The sequence below is a fragment of the Eleutherodactylus coqui genome, chromosome 8, assembly GCF_035609145.1.
Source record: "Eleutherodactylus coqui strain aEleCoq1 chromosome 8, aEleCoq1.hap1, whole genome shotgun sequence".
Lineage (NCBI taxonomy): Eukaryota > Metazoa > Chordata > Amphibia > Anura > Eleutherodactylidae > Eleutherodactylus > Eleutherodactylus coqui.
The window spans coordinates 136,668,742-136,689,723 of record NC_089844.1 but is presented as its reverse complement, the minus strand read 5'-3'; the positions used below and the strand labels follow the sequence as shown (position 1 = coordinate 136,689,723).

The following is a 20,982-nucleotide window of genomic DNA, read 5'->3' as shown; positions in this document are numbered from 1 at the left end:
TATTTATCATGGGTTTTAGATACTTCTGGGGACTTTATGTCTCGTTCAACAAAGGGACATGGCTTTGTGAAAAGCAACATAGCCTAGATGTGACACTGCACAAAAAACTAAGCCAACCAATAGATGGTTTAACCCCTTCGTGACCCGCCTATTTTGTGCCTTAAGGACCAAGTTATTTTCATTGTCGCATTGTAATAGCCATAATTGTTGACATACTGTAGACGTCTGAGGGCTTGTTTTTTGGGGGGATGAGTTATATATTTTAATGGCACCACTCTGGGGTACATATAGTATGTTGTAAAAGTTTTTGTTACTTTTTTGGGGGGGGGGGGGAGGGGGGAGCGGTGAAATGGAAAAAACATCCAGAAATTCTGCCATTGTTTTGGGGTTTTGTTTTTACAGCGTCCATCAATCGGTAAAAATAACATGTATCATGACGATTACTGATACCAGGTTTATTTAGATTATTGAATATTTTTTTTCTACTTTTACACAATAAAAACACTTTTTTAAAGAAGAACAATTGAATCTGCATTGTCGCATTCTAAGATTCATAGCATTTTTATTTTTCTGGCAGTGGAGCTCCGTGAAGTCTTGTTTTTTGTGGGAAGAGTTGTAGTTTTTATTGGTACCACTTTAAGGGCTCTTTCACACAGACGGCGTTTTTACGTTCACCTGTGGTGCCGTAAAAACGCGTGCACGGGCACACAAAGCTATCATTTAGATGGCCCTGGCCCGCTGCATACACGCCTGAGCCCGCAATGCTTAGCTCTGTTAAGCTATCTCCCTCTCCCCCTTCCCTCACTGGCTCTGAGCAAGAGGAGGAGGCGGGGTGGGGCGGGAGCTAGTATGCTAAGTTCCTGCCCCCTCCCCTTGTGAGCAGCCAGGAATAGGAGGGGGCGGGAGCTTAGCAACTAGCTCCGCCCCCACCCCTCCTATTGCAAAATGCCGGCAAGGGGCGGAGAGGAGGAGAGAAGGGGGAGGGAGTTTAGCAGTCACATTGCTAAACTTTCTCCCACCTCCTTTCTCCGGCAACTGTCAAAGAAGTCTATGCAGTGGCCGATGTATTCCGGCCAAGAAGATATTTCCAGGACTATCTTTCCTGCCCAGCATTAAAGCGTCCGTTGCTATATTTGGGAATATGCCCGTGTGATCTTATGCATTGGAATCCAATGCATCAGATGGTAGCGTATATCAGACGGCTGTGAAAACGGCGGCCGATATATGCTCATGTGAATAAGCCATGAAGTGCACATGACTTTTGATTGCTTTTTATTACACTTTTTAGTTGGTGAAGAAACATAAAATAGCTATTCTGGCATTACTTTTTTTACAGCGTTTACAATGTGAGACAAATAGTAAAATATTTTCATTGTCTGAGTTATTATGAATGTGATATATCCATATCCATATCCATTACCCGCTGCTTTTTAAAATATATTTGTTATTTTATCCATTTAAAATGTGTTTTTGTGGGGAAAAATGTTTATTTTTTAAACTGATTTTTTTAAAATTTCAATAAAAGTTTACGGAACTTTTCTATACTATGTGATTGTTCAATTTCTAGGATAGTACACTGCATTACTTATGTAGTGCATTCTACTAAGCCTGCAACCTATTAGACCTATAGGCAGCAACCTATTAGAGTGTGTCAGAGGCAGGGTCTAGTAGGCTGAGTTACATCACAGGCATGGATGCCTTTGTCAGGCTTCCGGCTGCCATGGGAGCCCATTGGTAACTTGCGATTGCACTGCAGGGTGCCAATGGGTGACAGATAGAGCCTTTTCTCCCCATTATCTGCTTACATCTTGCAGTTACTATTGATTGTGGCATGTAAGGTGTTAACTGCCAAGATCTGGGGTTTCACCGATCCTGGTAGGCAGAGCAGGAGCCTGGCTGTCAGTAATAATTCACCACCACCGCCACCTTAAAAATGTGCAGGTTTATTGAGGTCAGTAAAAAGGTATGTTGCAGTCACAAAGGGGTTAAAGTGGGACTAGATGGTCTAAAGATCACCAGATCTATCATCCGGAATCATTGTGATGAATCTGGTGCATTTTAAATCTGTTTATTCTACATCTGTTTCATTACTAGACAGTGGGGCCGATTTACTAATATTGTCTATTTCCTGCAATCACCCACCTAGAGCGAGCATGTGACATTAATGTATGTAGTCCGTGAGCGATGCCCCATGCTGTGTGGGGGAGGGGAGCCGAAATATTCTGCATTTAGAGGGACCTTGACCTTTAAGGTCCGAAGAACATGACACATATTATAAGCATTATATTATATATGAATATTCATGAAGGACAATGAAAGGACTCTGAAAGTAATCTGCTGCCGTCATGGGAAAGGCATGAGGCAAATGTACCATTCAAAAGCCCTAAGGTGGCACAGTACAATACATGGGCCTGCAATGTCCTGGAGACACTAGTTTATGCTGTAAGAGGGGCAACGTGGCTGGTAATTTTAAGGGGCACTCTTATACTGGTTCTGCTGGCGAGGGGGGGGGGGGGTCATTAGTATTGAAAATGCTGTGATGCCCTAATACTGGATAAAGTTTGGGGGTACTTGTCATGAAAATGTTGTGGGGGCACTAGTACTGGAAATACTGTGGGGGCAAAAGAACTAGATGTGTTGTGGAGACACTCGGACTGGAACTGTGATGGCCAAAGTAATACATAGGATGTGGGGGCACCAATTAATGGAAATGTTGTGGAGGCACTGGTACCAGAAATGCTGTTGGGCCACTGGTAATGGATATGTTGTATGGGCACTAGTAATGGAAATGTTGTGGGGGAACTAGCAATGGAAAGTTTGTGAGGGCACTGGTACTGGAAATCTTGTGGGGGCACTGGTATGGGGAATGCTGTAAGGGCATTGGTAATAGATATGTTGTGGGAACACTGGTACGGCAAATATTGTGGTGGCAGTAGTAATGGATATGTCGTGGGGGCACTAGTACTGAAAATGTTGTGGGGGCACTAGTACTGGAAATACTGTGGGGGCAAAAGAACTAGATATGTTGTGGAGACACTAGGACTGGAACTGTGAGGCCCAAAGTAATATATATGTTGTGGGGGCACCAATTAATGGAAATGTTGTGGGGGGACTAGTATTGGCATGTTGAGATGAAACGGTTGGTGGCTCTATAATTGAGGCACTGTAATGAGTGGATTATGGCTATTTTTTATGTTTGCCCTATGGATTGTGATATTATGGGCCAATATTTTTGGCAATGTTATGGAGGCAAAATGGCAGGCAATATTTTGACAATCCTGTGGAGCTCCTCTATTATTCTTCCTGGAAATGTATAAATAAATTGATGACCATTCCTCCTGTTAATGGGCGCGTGTCCTTCCCTACACAGTTTGACACTGTCACTACTGATTGGACAGTGTCCAACCATGACAACCAAATCATACATTTCCAGGATGAATAACAGAGGAACAGCAGAATGCAAACCTCTAAGAAAAAATTGCTCCAATCTTATTTCATTGGGTGTACAAGTATTTACTAAAACAGACAAGTCAGGAGAGCCTATCAGTCATACAGATGGCACAGTCCGTAGATAGTGATACCTTGGCAGAGAGGCTATCCTGTAGACTATACAGCTCTGCAACAAACTGAGCCTGTGATTGGTCGAACAGAGCGAGTCGCGCCCCTGTGATGTGGAACGCTTTGCTGCTCAGCTGCTCCAGTCCTTGTAAGTACGCTGGTGAAGAGCCACCTAGTGTGCGGGAAGGGAAGAGCAGGCAGGTGGTCTGACACAAGGCGCTGGTGAACGGTGTCCCTACAATACAAAACGCAGAGGAGAATTTCACACATCTCATTGTCAAAGTCAGATACAAACACTACTTAACGCAAGCGTGTAATAATGTAATTGTTCTTAACTGTACTCCGCCTTCCAGAGTAATGGGATCTCCGGGAATGACATGGTGTCACTCCAACTGCCTGTCACATGGAATTTAGAAAGTGATTAGCGGGCGCTGCGTCTGGATCATTAGACGTTAAATATTGACATGATGATATAATTATTATGTAGAAAATAGTATGATGTGTGCGCCGCCGTGGGAACAACAGCAGAAACATCACATCAAAGTGACACGCTCATTGTTCGGGGTTGGGAGTTATATCTCATCGTTGGAAAAACAAGAAATAATGGCGGCACGGCAGAGTAGTAGAGCTCACAGAGTCCGCTCTGCTGTGCTGCACAGCCTGAGAGTCTACTGCAGGGAGATCTGGGTTATACCGCGGCCTGCTATTGTATTACAGGTCATTTCTACAGTCAAGTCTATGTAACCCCATGCATCGGAGTGACACCACGATGTGTCGTACAAGCCTGCAATTCCTGCAGAATGCACCCACTTGCGACCCTAGTACAACTCAACAGCTTCTGATCCTTGTACATTGTCCATGAACACAACACAAAGAAGCAACGTGGTACCAACCACTGCATACTGCACCAATTTGCAACTTCTGCATTAATCTGTAAATTTAGCATAAAGCACCAACCTGCAACTTTAGCATACTGCACCAACCTGTAACCTTAACCATAGCATACTACACCAATCTGTAACCTGTGATCAACCTATAATCCTCTGCATATTGCACTGAACTATAACCTCTGCACCAACCTGTAACGTTAACATACTGTATTAACCTGTAACCTTAGAAGACTGCACCAGCCAGTGACTATTGCACCAACCTGTAACCTTAGTGCAGTGGCCCAGAGTTAATGGGGTCCCCTCTAGAATGTTCTATGTCTGTCTCATGTCAGTGTCTTGTTTGTAGAGTGCATTAGATATATGTGTATTACTATTTGCAGGACTGAAAAAGTTAATGTCTGCCTCTCCTGTGTGGAAAATGTATGGTTTGTGGTCATGTGATAGTGCTTGATATATGTGTTTGTAGAATGCAAGTCAAGTCCAGTCAGTCTAGGAGTCCAAGTCAGTGAGCTACGTATGCAAATAAGTGAGATGGAATAATACCTCCAAAGTGCCACCTATAGGAAGGCAACATTCCTTCAAGCCAAAGTTAGACTCTTTATACAAGCCTTGTAACAATGACTGGGTCATTCCCAGTCATTGTTACAAGGCTTGTATAAAGAGTCTAACTTTCGCTTGAAGGAATGCTGCCTTCAAGTGGGTGGCACTATGGAAGTATTATTCCATCTCCCTTATTTGCATATTACCCAGAGGAGCATGAATGGCCTTTTGAGTCTCCTCACTCACCGTCTAGGTGCTCTCCCTAAGGAGAAAAGATGGTGTTTCTGACCCCAGTAAGCTACACAGACACACATTAGGGAGAGAGATCAGTGTGTGTGGAGTATGGAGGAGGCCGAATGACTGCCTGATGCTCAGCCTGGGCCCATTCAACCCAGGAATCCTCTTTACTACTGCTGAGCACTGAGACAATGGACCCACTTATTAGCAAGGCGAGAATGAAAGAGCGAGTACTTTTCCGGTGGAAATAGTAATTGCCGGGAGTGAAAGGACCTGCAGATAACTTGGACTGTAGATTGTTCCAATACCCCGTGAGTTCCACCGAGGTAGAAGTCTTGTATGCTGTGTTTTCTACACTTGGTATTGACTTCATTGAGAAGTTAAGTAAATGGACAAGATTGACTGTTCCCGATTTTGTTCTAAAAGTATATCCTTCTGGTGTCGGACTATTTTATTCGTCTACAAGATCAACTCCAGGAGAAGGAACGGTGGTGTCACAAATGACAATTGGACTTCAGGTAACCCCCGGTTACTATTCCTGTGATCTCCCCCAGTGTCGACGGGGTCGGGTCCTGAGCTACCCTCAGGGAAGGGGATGGAAGAGCCCCGCGACAAGGTTAACATCTCTACCCCGCTGTCTCCTCAGCTGTGGGCCTGCTCCTCGGATGCTGCATTAGCATACTGCACCCATCTGTAACCTGTGACCCTACCTGTAATCCTCTGCACACTGTACATAACTATAACCCCTGCACCAACCTGTAACTTTAGCAGATTTGTGCTTAGAAATAAGGGTGCAGACCAGCTCATCACCACCTAATCCAATACTCGTAAATTACAAGGAGGTGCAGGGAAGGAGAAAACCGCTCTAGCATCAGACCCAATAAATCCAAAAGTTGCAGTGCTGGAAGATTTTTGCAACCTTAGCATACTGCACCAGCCTGCAACCTTAGCACCCACCTGAATTCCTCTGCATAGTCCTCAGAACTGTAACCTTTGCACCAGCCTGCAACACTTTCCATGCTGCACCACCCTGAAATCCTTAGCAGACTACACCATCCTGTAACCTCTGTGAACCATCCTTATTTGTGACCCCTGTACAGTAAACCTCTCTTGATTTTGCACAATGACCTAGCCTGTTACCCCAGCTTGTGACTTCCTATAACACATCCTCCCATTTCTCCTTCATAGAGGACAGTTCTATGACCCCCACAGTCCAGTATAGTCTGTAGAACACGGCCCCATTTCCTGACCCCTGCACATAGCACCAGCCAGTACCTTGCACCAGACTATACCCATTGTCTTCCGCCACTATTTGTCATATCCTGACACTTCATTTCAGCAAAGAATCTCAAAATGTTAGAAATCCCAGCGATCTCACAGCAGCACATTTTCATCAAAATATCACAAAATGTAATTTCATTTCAGAAAGTTCAGCTCCGCAATGTGGAACACATGAGGATTTAATTATGCCAGCTCCACATCTCTCCCCAAAAACCATCTCTGGGTGAATGTAGCCCCGAGACATTTCGAAATAAACTGCGGCACAGACTTTCTATTGTTGTTGACACACAAACATAATTCTGCTAATCCGCTTGGTACGGGGAACCTATTTAACTGCAACCGGGGATTAGTTCAGAATAGGAAACGGAGACGAGTCGGCGAGCTGCAACACAGAGAAATCGATCTGTTGGGAGTGAAGGAGTTAATGAAACGCGTGGTCCTGAAGAAGGCTGATAGTGGCGGAAGTGTTGGACAGCTGTGTTCCTGTGCAGGGATGCTGACACCAGTGTGCGTCATTAGCCCGGCACACGTGTCACTGTGGATGTGACTTGCATTTTCCATATATTTAAACTATAAGCTGCAAGCATTTGTCACTGACACAGTCAGCGGTCCGTACGATTAACCCCGAGGGCGACAGATCCCTGCGCACACATATCCTGGCTACCAGGGGTTAGCCACGGGTTTTATACCCCAATTCTCTGACTATAACTCTGCACTACTGAGATGGTGAAGTCCCCTTCTGAGTGCAGTCAGGCAGACCAGGTGTGGATCCGAATCACAAAAAAACACAAGCAGACATTAGAAAGAGGACATGTCATCCAAATCAGTAGTGCAGCCTCAGGATTTGGGCCTGTAACTATAAAAGGGGGTTGTGCCAAGTTATCCCCTATGTCTTATCATTGGAGGTCTGATCCTTGGGATCTCCAATGATCCAGAGAATGGAGATCAGTCAGTTCCCAAGTGAATGGAGTAGAGGTCATGCACTTGCACTACTGCTCGGTTCATATGGGGCATTCGGGGGTCTCAAGGATTAGACCTCCAATGATAAGACATTATTCCCTATTCTGTGGATAGGAGATACATTTCTTCAATGGGAAAGCTCCTTTAACCCCGTAGTGACACAGCCTATTTTGGGCTTAAGGATGCAACAATTTTTGGGGAAATTTTCATCTCCACTTTTCAAAACACCTAACTTTTTTTATTTTTCCATCGACATGACAATATGGGGGCTTGTTACTTTCGTGACGAGCTGTAGCTTTTATGGGTACCATTTTGTATACATAGATATTATGTATTGTATAACTTTTATTTTAAGGAGACAGAGAAAAAAACATAAATTCTGCCATTTTTTTAAATATTTTTTTTTTACGGCTTGCAGCATAAATTACATGCTAGATTATTTTCTGCATGTTGGTAGGATTACGACAATGTCAAAATTATATTTTTTAGGTTTTTCCACCTCTGCGTAAAATTTTTTTTTTTCATTGCTGCATTTAAAGTCCCATAACCATTTTGTTTTTCCATCGACGGAGCTCTGTAAGAGAGCTTTTTTTTGTGTGACGAGCTGTAGTTTTTATTGGTACCATTTTGGGGTGCATATGGATTTTTTGCTCACTTTTTTGGTGTTTTTTCGGAAGCAAAATGAACAAAATAAGCATTTCGGCTCAGTTTTAAAAAAATGTTTTAACTGTTTTTGCTGTGCCCGATAAACAATTCATTGTACAGGTAGTTACAGATGCAATGACACCAAACGTGTCTTTTTGTTGTTTTCTTTAAAGGGGGGAAGTGGGCAAAAAAGATATTTTTTTGCTACTATGTTTTTTTACACTTTTGTTTCTTTTTTACAATTTTAATTTTTTTTATATCCCTGAAGGGGACATAAACCATGATCGTATGATCGCTAGGCTAATACAGTGCAGTATGTTTGTACTGTATTATCACTATTGCTAGCAATCATATGCCATGGCCTGCCTTCCGGTTACGATGGCAACCCAAATTGCAGCATGTAAGAGGTAAACAGCAGGGATCGGGGTTTTCATCGATCCCTGCTGGTGTAGCAGGAGGTGGGTTATCAGTCACAGCTGGCTCCAACTGCAGAATGACGGGGAGGGGGTTCAGCTTCTGAGTCTTTGCCATGCACAGGACATTAATTTACATCCTGTTGCATTAAGTACAAGGCAGCCAAGATGTAAACGTCCTTCTTGTGTTGTTAAGAGGTTAAAGGGGTTTTCCCACAAATACTTTGTACTTTCGGGTTGCTGCTGATCAGGACCTGTGACTGCTGTAGCCATTCACTGGCTATAGAAGGTCACTGCTGTGGCCAGTGATTGGTGCAGCAGTCACAGGTCCTGGTCAGCAGCAACTCGAAAGTACAAAGTAGTTGTGAAGCAATTTTAAGTCATGGGAAAACCCGTTTAAAGTAATGTTATCTTGAGGTGTTCTTGAAGCAGTATAGTAGGAGCTTTCTTCATCAGCCACAGTAAGAGCCGTTACCTATTTTCTCTGACAGTCCGCTGCTACAGAGCTGATTCTTCAGCGTCTGTCTTTGTGCTCTTCTGTTAAATATGACATCACAGGTCATCCTGGGGATCTGAGGATAAAAAGGTGAACATGTGCTCAGAAGGGTTCAGGTGAAACAATCGTGGAACATCCATATCCTCAAACCAATGTAAAACAGCGTTGGATTTGTGACAAGGCGCACTGTCTTGTTGGAAGTATGGCCGACCATTCCCAGAGTATTACCACATTGTCAGCAGCACATTATTGTCTAGAAGGTCAGGGTATGCCTCCGTGGTCATGGGTCTTGCCACTACAACCCACGGACCAAGACCATGCCACGTAACACATCCCCGTCCATAACGGGACCTCCGCCGTACTTAACTGTTGGCACAACACACTCAGGCAGAAGCCGTTCCCCATCATCCTCCAAACCCAGGAACCTCCATCTGATGTGAAGATGGAGTAGTGTGATCCGTCACTCCATAGAACGTTCTTCTATTGTCCAACTGTCCAATGACGACGCTGCTTACACCACTGTAGATGTACCAATGCGTTACACTTTGTGATGGGCGGCTTGTGTGCAGCAGCATAACCCATATGTACAATAATGTGCAATTTCCATCACAAACTATGGTTGACACCTCTAAGGGTCTACTTCTTATGTAGCATGGTTTAAGACACGTGACATGCTAATAAGTCACGCTCCATTCTACTGATAGGGGTGTCCAAATACCTTTCATAGGGTAGTGTAGTATTACATGATTATATTCAGATAAATGGTTGTCCTATAATCCAAGAACAGCTCAAAATCTGCCAGAAAGGGCAGAACTTGGGGGTCCTTCCAGCTCATAGAGGGGGACCCTGCTCAATCACATTCATAGGGCACATGAAATGGTAGTGTTCTTGGCAAACCCCCTTTAAGCGCCAGTTCTTCATAATTTAGCTTGTGCCACCCGCTGTGTATTTAACTGTAGCTCAGTGCTATTCATGTTGCTTATGCCTGCAAAGCAGGTGGGTGGCAGTGGCACTGTGTTCATGGGATTGGCAAGAAGGTCTCAAATTTTGAACCTCCACAGGGGAATAGCCATTTCAACAGCTGTTACTACAGATTGCAGCCAGCAATTCTGTACAAATCCAAGTGCACATCCTAATCTTCCTGGTTCATGAGTCAGAACTGCTATAACTCATGTGACATTACCATGGGCAAAGCAATGTTAATGCAGCTGTATTAGTGGTAGCTACCAACATTGTTTACCTATGTAGGAGACAACTATCCAGAAAATGACTGAACAGGATAATAAAAGTGTCCCCCTCCCCCCTTATTTTAGAAGTCTTATAATGTGGGAACAGTCTATGATTAAGAACGTCGTGACTCTTCAAAGGATATCACTCTGCAAGATTTTCTGATGTCTTTCAGTCCCTTTGTATTAAGCCACTAGTAAGTAAGTACATCAGAAAACGAGCCTCAGGACGTGTCGCAGCAGTAAAGGAAGCCAAGACAGCAGATTAGCCCGAACCCTGGAGGTGCCTGGAAACTGGGTCTTTTACAAAGAAATCTGGATGCACAGAAAGACCCAATTTTCCAACAATAAACTGCCTGTCGCAAAGTCGTCTCAGTTACACGATGTAATAAACAGTCACAACGAAAAGACTAAACTGTAATATAACAATATAAGATAGTCATAAACGGATACACAAAGATGAAAGTTCATATCAAGGGGCAACAAACTCATAATTGTACAATCTGTAGGAGTCTGCCTGCCTGAACCCTCATGAATGCACTAGAACTCTCTATTTGTTCATACAGTAGCCTAGTAGGGTATACACGATCCTACTAAAAGTACTTGACACCGGAGCAAGAATCAATAGTAATATTTATTCCCATGTTAACACTTAGTGGGGCTCCTTTGGCCGCAATGACATTGGATATTCTCCATGGCATAGTTACAACCAAATTCTAATACACTTCAGCTGGTATTTCCCTCTATTCATCATGCAAGCATTTGGCGAGTTCCCTCAAAGAAAATGCATTGGCCCATCTACAATAGCGCAGGGAGCATCATCATTGTACAGTTGAGCAATAGAAGTGCAATGTGTGACAAGAATAGGCCTGCACTCTCTGAGCGGTTTCTAAGAAGTGGCTGAGGAGCTGTACAACGGTGGCAATGAGTGCAGCACGCTCTTTGTAATCTCGCGCATCATTGAAGGTGTACAATAGGATCTGAATGACTAATCGAATTAGGTGGTCGTGATGCCAGTGCCTGGATTAAAAGCGCTTGGTAGCGAAATAAGGCTAACACACGTATGTAGGTAAATGACAGGCACACCATTAACTTTCAGGTACACGGTAGTCTGCATTGATATTAAGCATCAGAAATTGCATATACAACTTGCATATATACAGTTTAACACTTTATACATGGATAAACAAACTTTGAGGCGGGAGCATCTGCGCCAAGGGAGAGCTATAGAGAGAGAACAGGCAAGAAAATACCGCTTTCTTCCGACTAACAGTAAATTGCCCACCATGAAACACTGTACTCAAGTTTTCTCTAGTCCTAACGAAATTCCTATGAGGATTCTCTACTGCTTGTCTGAAGCTTTGTGTCTGTCTTGCTGTCCGGTAGAAAGCAGAACTGGCTTGAACGGACTTCAGGTTTGGGAAAACAAACAGTTTCTCAGCGTCCAGGTGATTTATTAGTTGCTGCACACAGCATTGCTTTAAAGTTTACATAATGTGTCTCTAATTACAGCAGGACAGAGGAGAAGGAAGCCTAGCTGCGGCCATTCCTTCCCCCTGCTTCTCGATCTCCAGCTCTCTCCACTGCAACTGACCTCTTCACAGACTCCCTCCGAACTCCCCCTTGACTTCTGTCTCCCAAGACTTCTAATTTCTAACTGTGCAACATGAAACGAAGCAGAAACCCCGTCCTTTTCCCCTCACTTCAGGGGCTTGACAGCTCAGCTCCTACGTGATTTACGATGGTGCCTAAACAACCTTAACTCTTTAGTTCCTATCCGGGCTCCCTCTTTTTATTAAATGAATTTCAGCATGCCTACTTTGTTAAATGAACTGGTAGTTAGAACAGATTCTCTTAACTTGCAAGTAAAAGTACTTCTATTCTGTAGTGCCAGTCTAGGTCACTACAGATTCCCAATTGCAAAAACAAAAGCCGTCCTTGGCTTGTCCCCTACCAGTCGGAAGCTCTGTTTGAGTTGACAGCTTGATCTGGCAGCTTGATATTAAAGAAAGAATTTGTTAGTTTTTCCCGGGACAATAGATTGAGCTACGGTAGAACCCTTGGCCTCAAACTGCTATGGGGTCTATACATTCTACTTCTCCCCAAAGACTACATTATGCAATTACATTTTTAGCAAAAAATGCAGTACACATATTAAACAAGCTGTCCACTGTACAACCTGGAAAAGAGGGAAAATTAGTCAAATCATGAATCACAACTGAAATTATTGAGTGTCCATTAATGCTGGTGATGAGGTAGCTTGAAAGAGATGATTAGTTAAGGCAAAGAGCAAGAAAAAAGCATAATCAACAATTTAATTGAAAAACAAAGTTCTCCAAGTAGCCTCTTGGGGTGCAAATTTTAGAACGTTATCGCCAAGTAGTCTCTTGGGGTGCAAAACTTATGAAATAGTCTATGAGTAGTCTCTCAAGAAAAAAGTCTCTGCATTTGTAAGTCGAGGGAGGAAACAAATTGTAATTCAAAGGAAGAAATGGAAAAACAGACAAAAAATAAATAAAAATCAAGAACAAAAACAAACTCCACTAGAAATAAAGAAATAAAGAGTTACTCGCAATAACGAGCTGGGGGCGGTCCTCTGGTGATTCTTGTGGACCGTCTACAGACCAGCACTGCGATTGCTGAGGATCTTCCTCGGGGCATAGGACGATCAGAAACAGGTTGTGGACTTGGCTGGTGAAGTGGTAACATCAAGCCGGACATCAGACACCAGGTTAACGGACTATTGAAATAAAATAGTGAAGGGACTGCATTGTTTGTATCCAAAGTTAGGTCAAGTTCTCTATTGGCAACATCTGATTCATTGTCAGAGTCTTCTGAAGGTGGGGGTGGTAAAGAACATCGTTTAAGTCTGTTCAGATGTACGATCTTGGATGGCTGATTCTTCTGTCCAATTTAATACACTCCTTTATCTGCATAGGGTTTGGACAAAGCGGTGTAAGGCTGTTGCTCCCATATAGAATCCAATTTTCCAGTCCATGGAAGTTTCTGTAGCCAGACTTGATCATGAAAGTTGAATGGAGTAGCTTTAGCATTTTTGTCGGAGTCACTTTGCTGCTTCCTTCATGTGGGCATGAACAATTTCCTGTGATTCTTGAAGTCTCCCTTGATGCTTATGTATCCAATCAGTGGTTGGCAAAGGATTAACCTCATCTGTGGGTTTTATTCCAAGCGCTAGATCTGCGGGGTAATTTGCCTGGCCGTCCAAACATTAAGTAGTACAGAGTGCAGCCAGTAGAACAGTAGGGCGTGTTGTTGTACATAAAGGCTAATTCTGGTAGGAGTGTTGGCCAGTCGGCTCTTTCGTCGGCAGGAATTGTTCTAAAAAATCTAAGAATAGTTTGATTCTCTTTCTCACAAAGTCCATTTCATTGAGGATGGTAGGCGGTGGTTCTCATTTTCTTACAACCATACAGTTGACATAGCTTGTGGAAAAATTGGGATTCCAAAGTGGAACCTCTGTCAGACAGGATCTTCTCTGGACCTCCGTAGGGAATAAGGAAATTTTTCCAAACCAGCTGGGCAGTGGTTTCTGCAGTTAAAGGGGTTGTCCCGCGCCGAAACTGTTTTTTTTTTTTTTTTCAACACCCCCCCCCCCCCGTTCGGCGCGAGACAACCCCGATGCAGGGGTTAAAAAAGAACACCGGACAGCGCTTACCTTAATCCCCGCGCTCCGGTGACTTCTTACTTACCCGGTGAAGATGGCCGCCGGGATCTTCTACCTCCGTGGACCGCAGCTATTCTGTGCGGTCCATTGCCGATTCCAGCCTCCTGATTGGCTGGAATCGGCACGTGACGGGGCGGAGCTACACGGAGCTACACCGAGCCCCATTGAGAAGAGCAGAAGACCCGGACTGCACAAGCGCGTCTAATTTGGCCATTAGACGCTGAAAATTAGACGGCACCATGGAGACGAGGACGCTAGCAACGGAACAGGTAAGTGAATAACTTTTGATAACTTCTGTATGGCTCATAATTAATGCACAATGTACATTACAAAGTGCATTAATATGGCCATACAGAAGTGTATAGACCCACTTGCTGCCGCGGGACAACCCCTTTAAGATTTTCATGGGGACTGCAATGGTGTATTTTGTGTGGTAATCGATCACGGTGAGAAAATAGCTGTAAGCGGTTCTGCTAGGCTCAGTCTTTAGATGGTCAATGACAAGAATCTCGAGGGGTCACGTGGATTCGATGGGATGTAGAAGAGCTCTTTGGTCTGCTTTGACTCTTCTTCTGGTTTCGCACACTGTACACTCTTGGCACCATGTCCGCTCTCATACCAATCCAATAGAAATGTCTACAAATAGTGGCTTCAGTATTTTGTATAACAAAATGTCCTGATTTGTCATGGTAACCGGTCAGAATCATACTTGTTTCTCGCCATGTAATCAATATTTGTTGCACTGTGTGACCAGTAACATGATGGACAGAGTTTCCACATAACACAATTCTTCTAAGGAACAGTCTCTTTCTTTGTCTCCATAGTCGCTGCAGTTCTCGATCTGGATGGCCTTGTCTAATACTTGTGGGGGTGATACCTGAAGAAAGGTAGTCTAAGAGTTCACCAAAGATTCGACTTTCTGTTTGCAGAGTGAACCACTGTTGATCTTCTTTCTGTATTGCTGGTATGGTGTCTTTGGCTTGAAGAGCGTTCAGACAAGCAGTTTTGGCACCGAAATCGGGTAGTTCTATTTCTTCCCATTGATCATTGTCGTCATCTGTACAGTCTCTAGCGTAAGGCAAATGGGATAATGCACCAGCGTTATCGTTACTTTTTCCAGCGCGGAACTTGATTGTGAAGTTAAAATTGGCAAGACGGGAGACCCACCGTTGCTCTAAAGCACCCAATTTGGCAGTGTTCAGGTGAGCTAAGGGGTTTTTGTCAATGAAGGCCACAAAGGTAGCTGAAGCAGGATAGTCTTTAAATCTCTCGGTGATGGCCCAAACCACTGCCAGGAATTCCAACTTGAAGGCACTGTAGCTCTGGTCATTTCTTTTGGTACTTCTGAGGCACTGACTGGTGAAGCGAAGACTCTTTCTTGCTCATCTTGCACTTGGCTGAGTACTGCACCTAAACCCTGAAGACTAGCATCAGTGTACAGGTGAAATGGCAAGCTATAACTGTTTTCCTCCCCAGTGTATAGCTACTGGTCTACGTGATAGAATTTTGGGATGCCCTCTCAGTAGTTCTTGTAAAGGAGCTGCAATAGTGACAAACTTTGGGATAAACCTCCTGCAGTATCCTACAAAGCCTAAGAAACTGCGTACATATTTGATCGTCTTTGGTGTAGGCTACTTAGTTACTGCTTCTATCTTTTCAGGGTCAGGGATCACTCCTCCTGCACTAACTATATGCCCCAGATAGTGAACTTGTTTCTGCAGGAAATTACACTTGGAAGGTTCTACTTTATATTCATGCTTGATCAGGATCTTGAACACCTCATCCAAATGTTCCAGGTGCTCCTCATAGGTTTTAGAATAGATGGTGACATTGTCCAAGTACAGCAAAACGGTTTCAAAATTCTTATGCACTAGACATCTTTCTATAAGTCTCTGAAAAGTTCCTGGAGCATTACATAGTCCAAAAGGCATGCAGTTGAATGCAATCGTCTCACGATCTAGTTCTGCCATTGGAATCTGTGAATACCCGCTGAGATCAAGAGTGGAAAAATAAGCAGCAGAGCCTAGCGCAGCAAGTGTTTCTTTGATTCGGGTTAGTGAATATGCATCCTTATGAGTGATGTTGTTGAGCTTACGGTAGTCTACGCAAAATCTAATTCCGCCATCCTTTTTCTTAACTAACACTAAGGGAGCTGCCCATGGACTATAGTTATCCCTGATCACATTAGCGTCTTTCATGTTTTGAATCATGCCTTTCACAGTTTGATACGAAGAAGGGTTCAGAGGTCGATATCTCTCTTTGATGGGAGGATGACAATTCGTGGGGACAATGTAAGTTATGTGTTTCACTTGACCAAAGTCTGTGGCATGTTTGCTGAAAACTGTGTGGTTTTGGCGAGCTACTTCTAGTACTCTTTCTCGTTGTTTCTCTGAGGTTTCAGGAGTACTCACATGAAGGTTAGACCACCAGGGTGCTTTAGTGGAAAAAGACGCCTTCTCTGTCCGCTGAGAGGCTTGTAGAAGGGTAAGATGGTCAGAGTCTAGGACATTGTCTGGCTAGAGTTAGGACACTTGAGCTACAGCACAGTATTTCCTTAGAGCAACAGCAGTGTCACCCGTATTGAGGACTCTAACAAGCACTCGACCCGCGGAAACAGTTGCCAAACTCCTGGCCGCTATCAGAAAAGGGTGCTCTTCAGTGTGTATGGATTCAATAAGAGCTTAGTAGTCTTCTCCATGCAAACTGGGTCTGGTCTGGCACCACAACAATATCTTTGTGCCAGGTGGTACAATAATGGGTCTTACAATCTTTTTTAAATTAGATATTTTTTATTGATCATTTCCAACTTTTCTTTTACATATTTCAAATATAATATCAGTCATCATTGTACATAACTGTTTCCCTCCTCCCTCCCTCGGTCTCTCTCTTAACAATTGGCCCAGTATATATGAGTAGCTTAGGTTCAGTAAGTTCCATCTCGTATTCTGGTTATGTTATAAACAAAGAGGGTTTTAAACGATAAATGTCCATTATAGTTCCATAATGGTTTTCTTCTTTGTTTTCTTTTCTCTCGTCGTCCAGATACAAATGCAGATTGTTCCTGCTCGGCCCGGGGGGGTGAACAAATGCCATCATCAGTTATTTGATCTCTCTCTCTCTCTCTATTCCGCCTCACATATTTCCATGGGGTCTTACAATCTTTGATCCTTGCTTTTCTCACTCTTCCTCTAGGGTTTGTGAATTTCTGTTGGGCAAAAAGAACCTTAATAGTCTTCCTCAGCACTCTCTGTTGGGCTTGGGAAGCGAAGGTGACTTAACTCTGGAGAGCTTCAAGAATTTTTCCAAAACAATTTCTGACCACATTCATCCCCAGGATCATGGGCGGGGCATTTCTCTCTATTACATCAATCACCAGTACAACCTGCTGTACTAGCTCGGTCTGTCCCACACAGATAGTGGGTTCCCAATATCCTATTACTGGTATGGGTTTGCCATTTGTAGCGATAAGATCCAAGAAGTGTTCTGAGAGTTGCACGAGAATTGCAGGGTCTTAGTATCGCTCAAATAATGTCTAAGAGTGTCTATGAGTGCTGAAATGGGTGCATCAATCTACTGTTAGTAGGATCTCAGGGCAGCGGCCAACATATATGGACATCCACTGTTGATAATTCTGAGCAGGACCTACTTTCTTTCCTCCCAGGTGGGGGTCTTTGGACCTTGGGGATGACCTTTTAAACTCAGGCATTCCATGGAGGCATGTCCTGTATGCCTGCAATGTGTACAGAAACATTTTTTTTTTTCCAGGCAGAGTTGGTTCTATCTCCTTGGAATGTTTCGGCAGGAGGCTGAGAAGGCTCAAGAGAATATGGACGTGGGGCTTCCAAGTGATCCTGGATGACGGAACCGGAATTAGAACATGCCTCTCCAATTCCCCCATCTGTTGACACAGAGTCGTCACACCCCACACTATGTCCGCCAGTTGTTTCTGTATTGTTTCTATTTGCTGGCTCTGTGGAACTTCATACTTATTGCGTGGGTGGTCTGGAACGAAATTTGTATTTTGGCGCATCATAGGGATCTGACTTCTCCCAGTAGATCTTCAAAGGTGTCAGGAGTCTCTATCTCTGTAGCTATAGGTTCTGTACGCATTACCCGAATGACTAACTCCTTGAAATCTAGAAAACTGTCAGCTGCGGATTGGACTGCTAACATTCTCAATAGGCTGGAAGTCTTCGGAGATCACCCCTTCAATAAATTGCTCCTGTAGCGTTTTGTCAGCTGTGTCAGCTTCTCACGGATAAGCATGAACTATGGCTTTCATCCCTTCCTGAAGAAATAGGGCATAGTCCCGAAGGGATTCCCCTGAGTGCTGCTTCCCATTAAAAAAAAAAATCACTTTTTTACTTCTGAAGCGATACAGGTTTCAAAAATATTTTGGAGTCTCTCAAATATCTGTTCTACAGTTCTTTTCTGAGACTTAGGCCAGGTTTTAGTTTCCCCTGTGGCTGCTCCCTCTAAGAGTCCTATCAGGGATTCTACCTGCTGCTCTGTGGCTACGGAATACAGTTTGAACATAACTTTCATCTTGCTGCGAAACTCTCTTAGGTTGTGTAATTCTCCTTTGTAGCAGGGTAACCAATGAGCACCTGGATAATAGGATAGAGTTAGAGGCATCATAGCGGAAGTACCTGGAGTAACGGTAGTAGCTGTTGCAGAGCTTAGACTGCTCCGTCCTCTGAATCTGATATTTTCAAAGGTGCTAGAGGGCTTTTCTAGGCTTTAGGGGGAAGATTGCATTTCGTCTCACTTGGGCAATTTTTAAAAATAGGGATGCTGGCCCTTTAAATTGCTCAAAAAGGTCACAGAATTTGTGATCCTGTTCGTAACGCCAAATCTTGCAACATGCAGGAAGAAGCCTGCACTTTCTGACGGTGGCAATGAGTGCAGCACACTCTTTGTAATCTTGCGCACCATTGAAGGTATACAACAGGATCTGGACAACTAGGTGATCGTGACGCCAGTGCCTGGATTAAAAGCACTTGGTAGTAAAATAAGACTAACACACATATGTAGGTAAATGACAGACACACCATTTACTTTCAGGCATGCGGCTGTCTGCATTAATATTAAGCATCGAAAATTCCATATACAACTTGCATATATACAGTTTAACACTTTATACGCGGATAAACAAACTTTGAGGTGGCAGCATCTACGCTAAGAGAGAGCTATAGAGAGAGAACTGACTAGAAAATGCCTCTTTCTTCCGACTAACAGTAAATTACCCACCATGAAACACTGTGCTCAAGTTTTCTCTAGTACTCATGAAACTCCTATGAGTATTCTCTACTGCTTGCCTGAAGCTTTGTGTCTGTCTTGCTGTCCGGAAGAAAGCAGAGCTGGCTTGAACGGACTTCAGGTTTGGGAAAACAAACAGTTTCTCAGCGTCCGGGTGATTTATTAGCTGCTGCACACAGGATTGCGTTAAAGTTTACATAACGCGTCTCTAATTACAGCAGGACAGAGGAGAAGGAAGCCTAGCTGCAGCCATTCCTTCCCCATGCTTCTCGATCTCCATCTCTCTCCACTGTGACGGACCTCTTCACAGACTCCCTCCAAACTCCCCCTTGACTTCTGTCTCCCATAACTTCTAATTTCTAACTGCGCAACACGAAATGAGCCAGAAACATCCTCTTTTTTACTCAATCCGGGCACTTGACAGCTCAGCTCCTATGTGATTTACAATGGTGCCTAAACAACCTTAACTCTTCAGTTCCTATCCTGACCCCCTTTTCTTATTAAATAAATTCCAGCATACCTATTTTGTTAAATGAACTGGTAGTTAGAACAGATGCTCTTAACTTGCAGGTAAAAGTACTTCTATTCTGTAGTGCTAGTCCAGGTCACTAAAGAAAAACATTCTATGGAGTCACGCTACTTCATCTCCAAACCAGATGGATATACCTGGGTGTGGAGAAGCTTGGGGAATACCTTTTGCCTAAGTGTGTTGTGTCAACAGTCAATGGTAACCAACTGTAGGAGAGTTAATTTTTATATAGTACCGTACTTCTTCTATAAGAGGGGTCAGGAAATGTGGCATCTTAGTATTGCTGAGGCAAAGGGAGCAATCGCTAAGTGAGCCATTTATACCTCCCTTTATGGGCTCTTTAGCTAGACCTGGCCCACAGATTGGCACTTTGGGGATCCAATCAGTGAACCCCCTTGTGCCTTTGAGTGTGGTGCAGAGTGCTAAGGCAGCAGAAATGCAGTCCTAAGCTCTCGCTCACGACCTGAAGATTGTGAGTTCAATCTCCACATGGTTCAGGTAGCTCAAGGTTGACTCAGACTTCCATCCTTCCAAGGTTGGTAAAAGGAGTACCCAGCTTGGTGGGAGTAATAAATAAAATGACTTGAAAGTGATGTTGAATAAGTTGGCGCTATACCAAGATTTATTTTTTTTATTTAGGTGAAGGGGCTGTCCTACTTAGCACTTCCTTTCAAGTGTTTGTGAGTGAATACATAAAAGTGCAGACTTTTTAGGGAAGGGGGCGATAACGCGAGTCACATGGAATATCGTTTGGAATGGCTCTGGATAAAACGGTTCATGCCAGTTTAATTTGCAGAGAAGTCTCCTATGGTGTAAAGGTGAAGGACATCTCACTGCCCATGCTGACAGCAGAAGTACACAAAGTATCACATGAATCAACCCGTCACAAGTTCATCAGCCCATTCCCCATGAAAACCCAGGTAATGGCTTTATATAAAAGGAAGGCCGGCTGTGCAGTTTCAGCATGTAAATAATTACCGGACCTGCACAATCACATATTTCTCAGCATTAAGGTCCCCTGGGCATGTAACCATGTGGGCACAGCTGTGTGCTATCAGATATAGACATTGACTGTAAATCACACATATATATATCTTGACTGCAGAATCGTCATTTTCTAACTAATCCAGGACGACCAAAAATATCAGCATACGCCTTGTACTTTCATGGTAGCTATTTTGGGCAAAAGTCTCATGGTATGTTCCGAAAAGCTGTGCAGTCTGTCTGGTAGCCCAATTCCCAGCCAATTTTTGTGTAATTGCG

General features: G+C 43.7%; 1 protein-coding gene across 1 annotated transcript in view; it reads right to left on the bottom strand.

Annotated features, from left to right (window-relative positions):
* LOC136577596 (dynein axonemal assembly factor 8-like) overlaps nt 1-20,982 on the bottom strand; it is a 71,720-nt gene that overhangs the window by 16,329 nt on the left and 34,409 nt on the right. Inside the window, exons 9-10 of the mRNA XM_066577521.1 lie at nt 9,000-9,096; nt 3,582-3,793 (exon numbers count right to left, since the gene is read on the bottom strand). Of these exons, the coding sequence (XP_066433618.1) occupies nt 3,582-3,793; nt 9,000-9,096 (309 nt within the window). The remainder of the gene's footprint in view (nt 1-3,581; nt 3,794-8,999; nt 9,097-20,982) is intronic.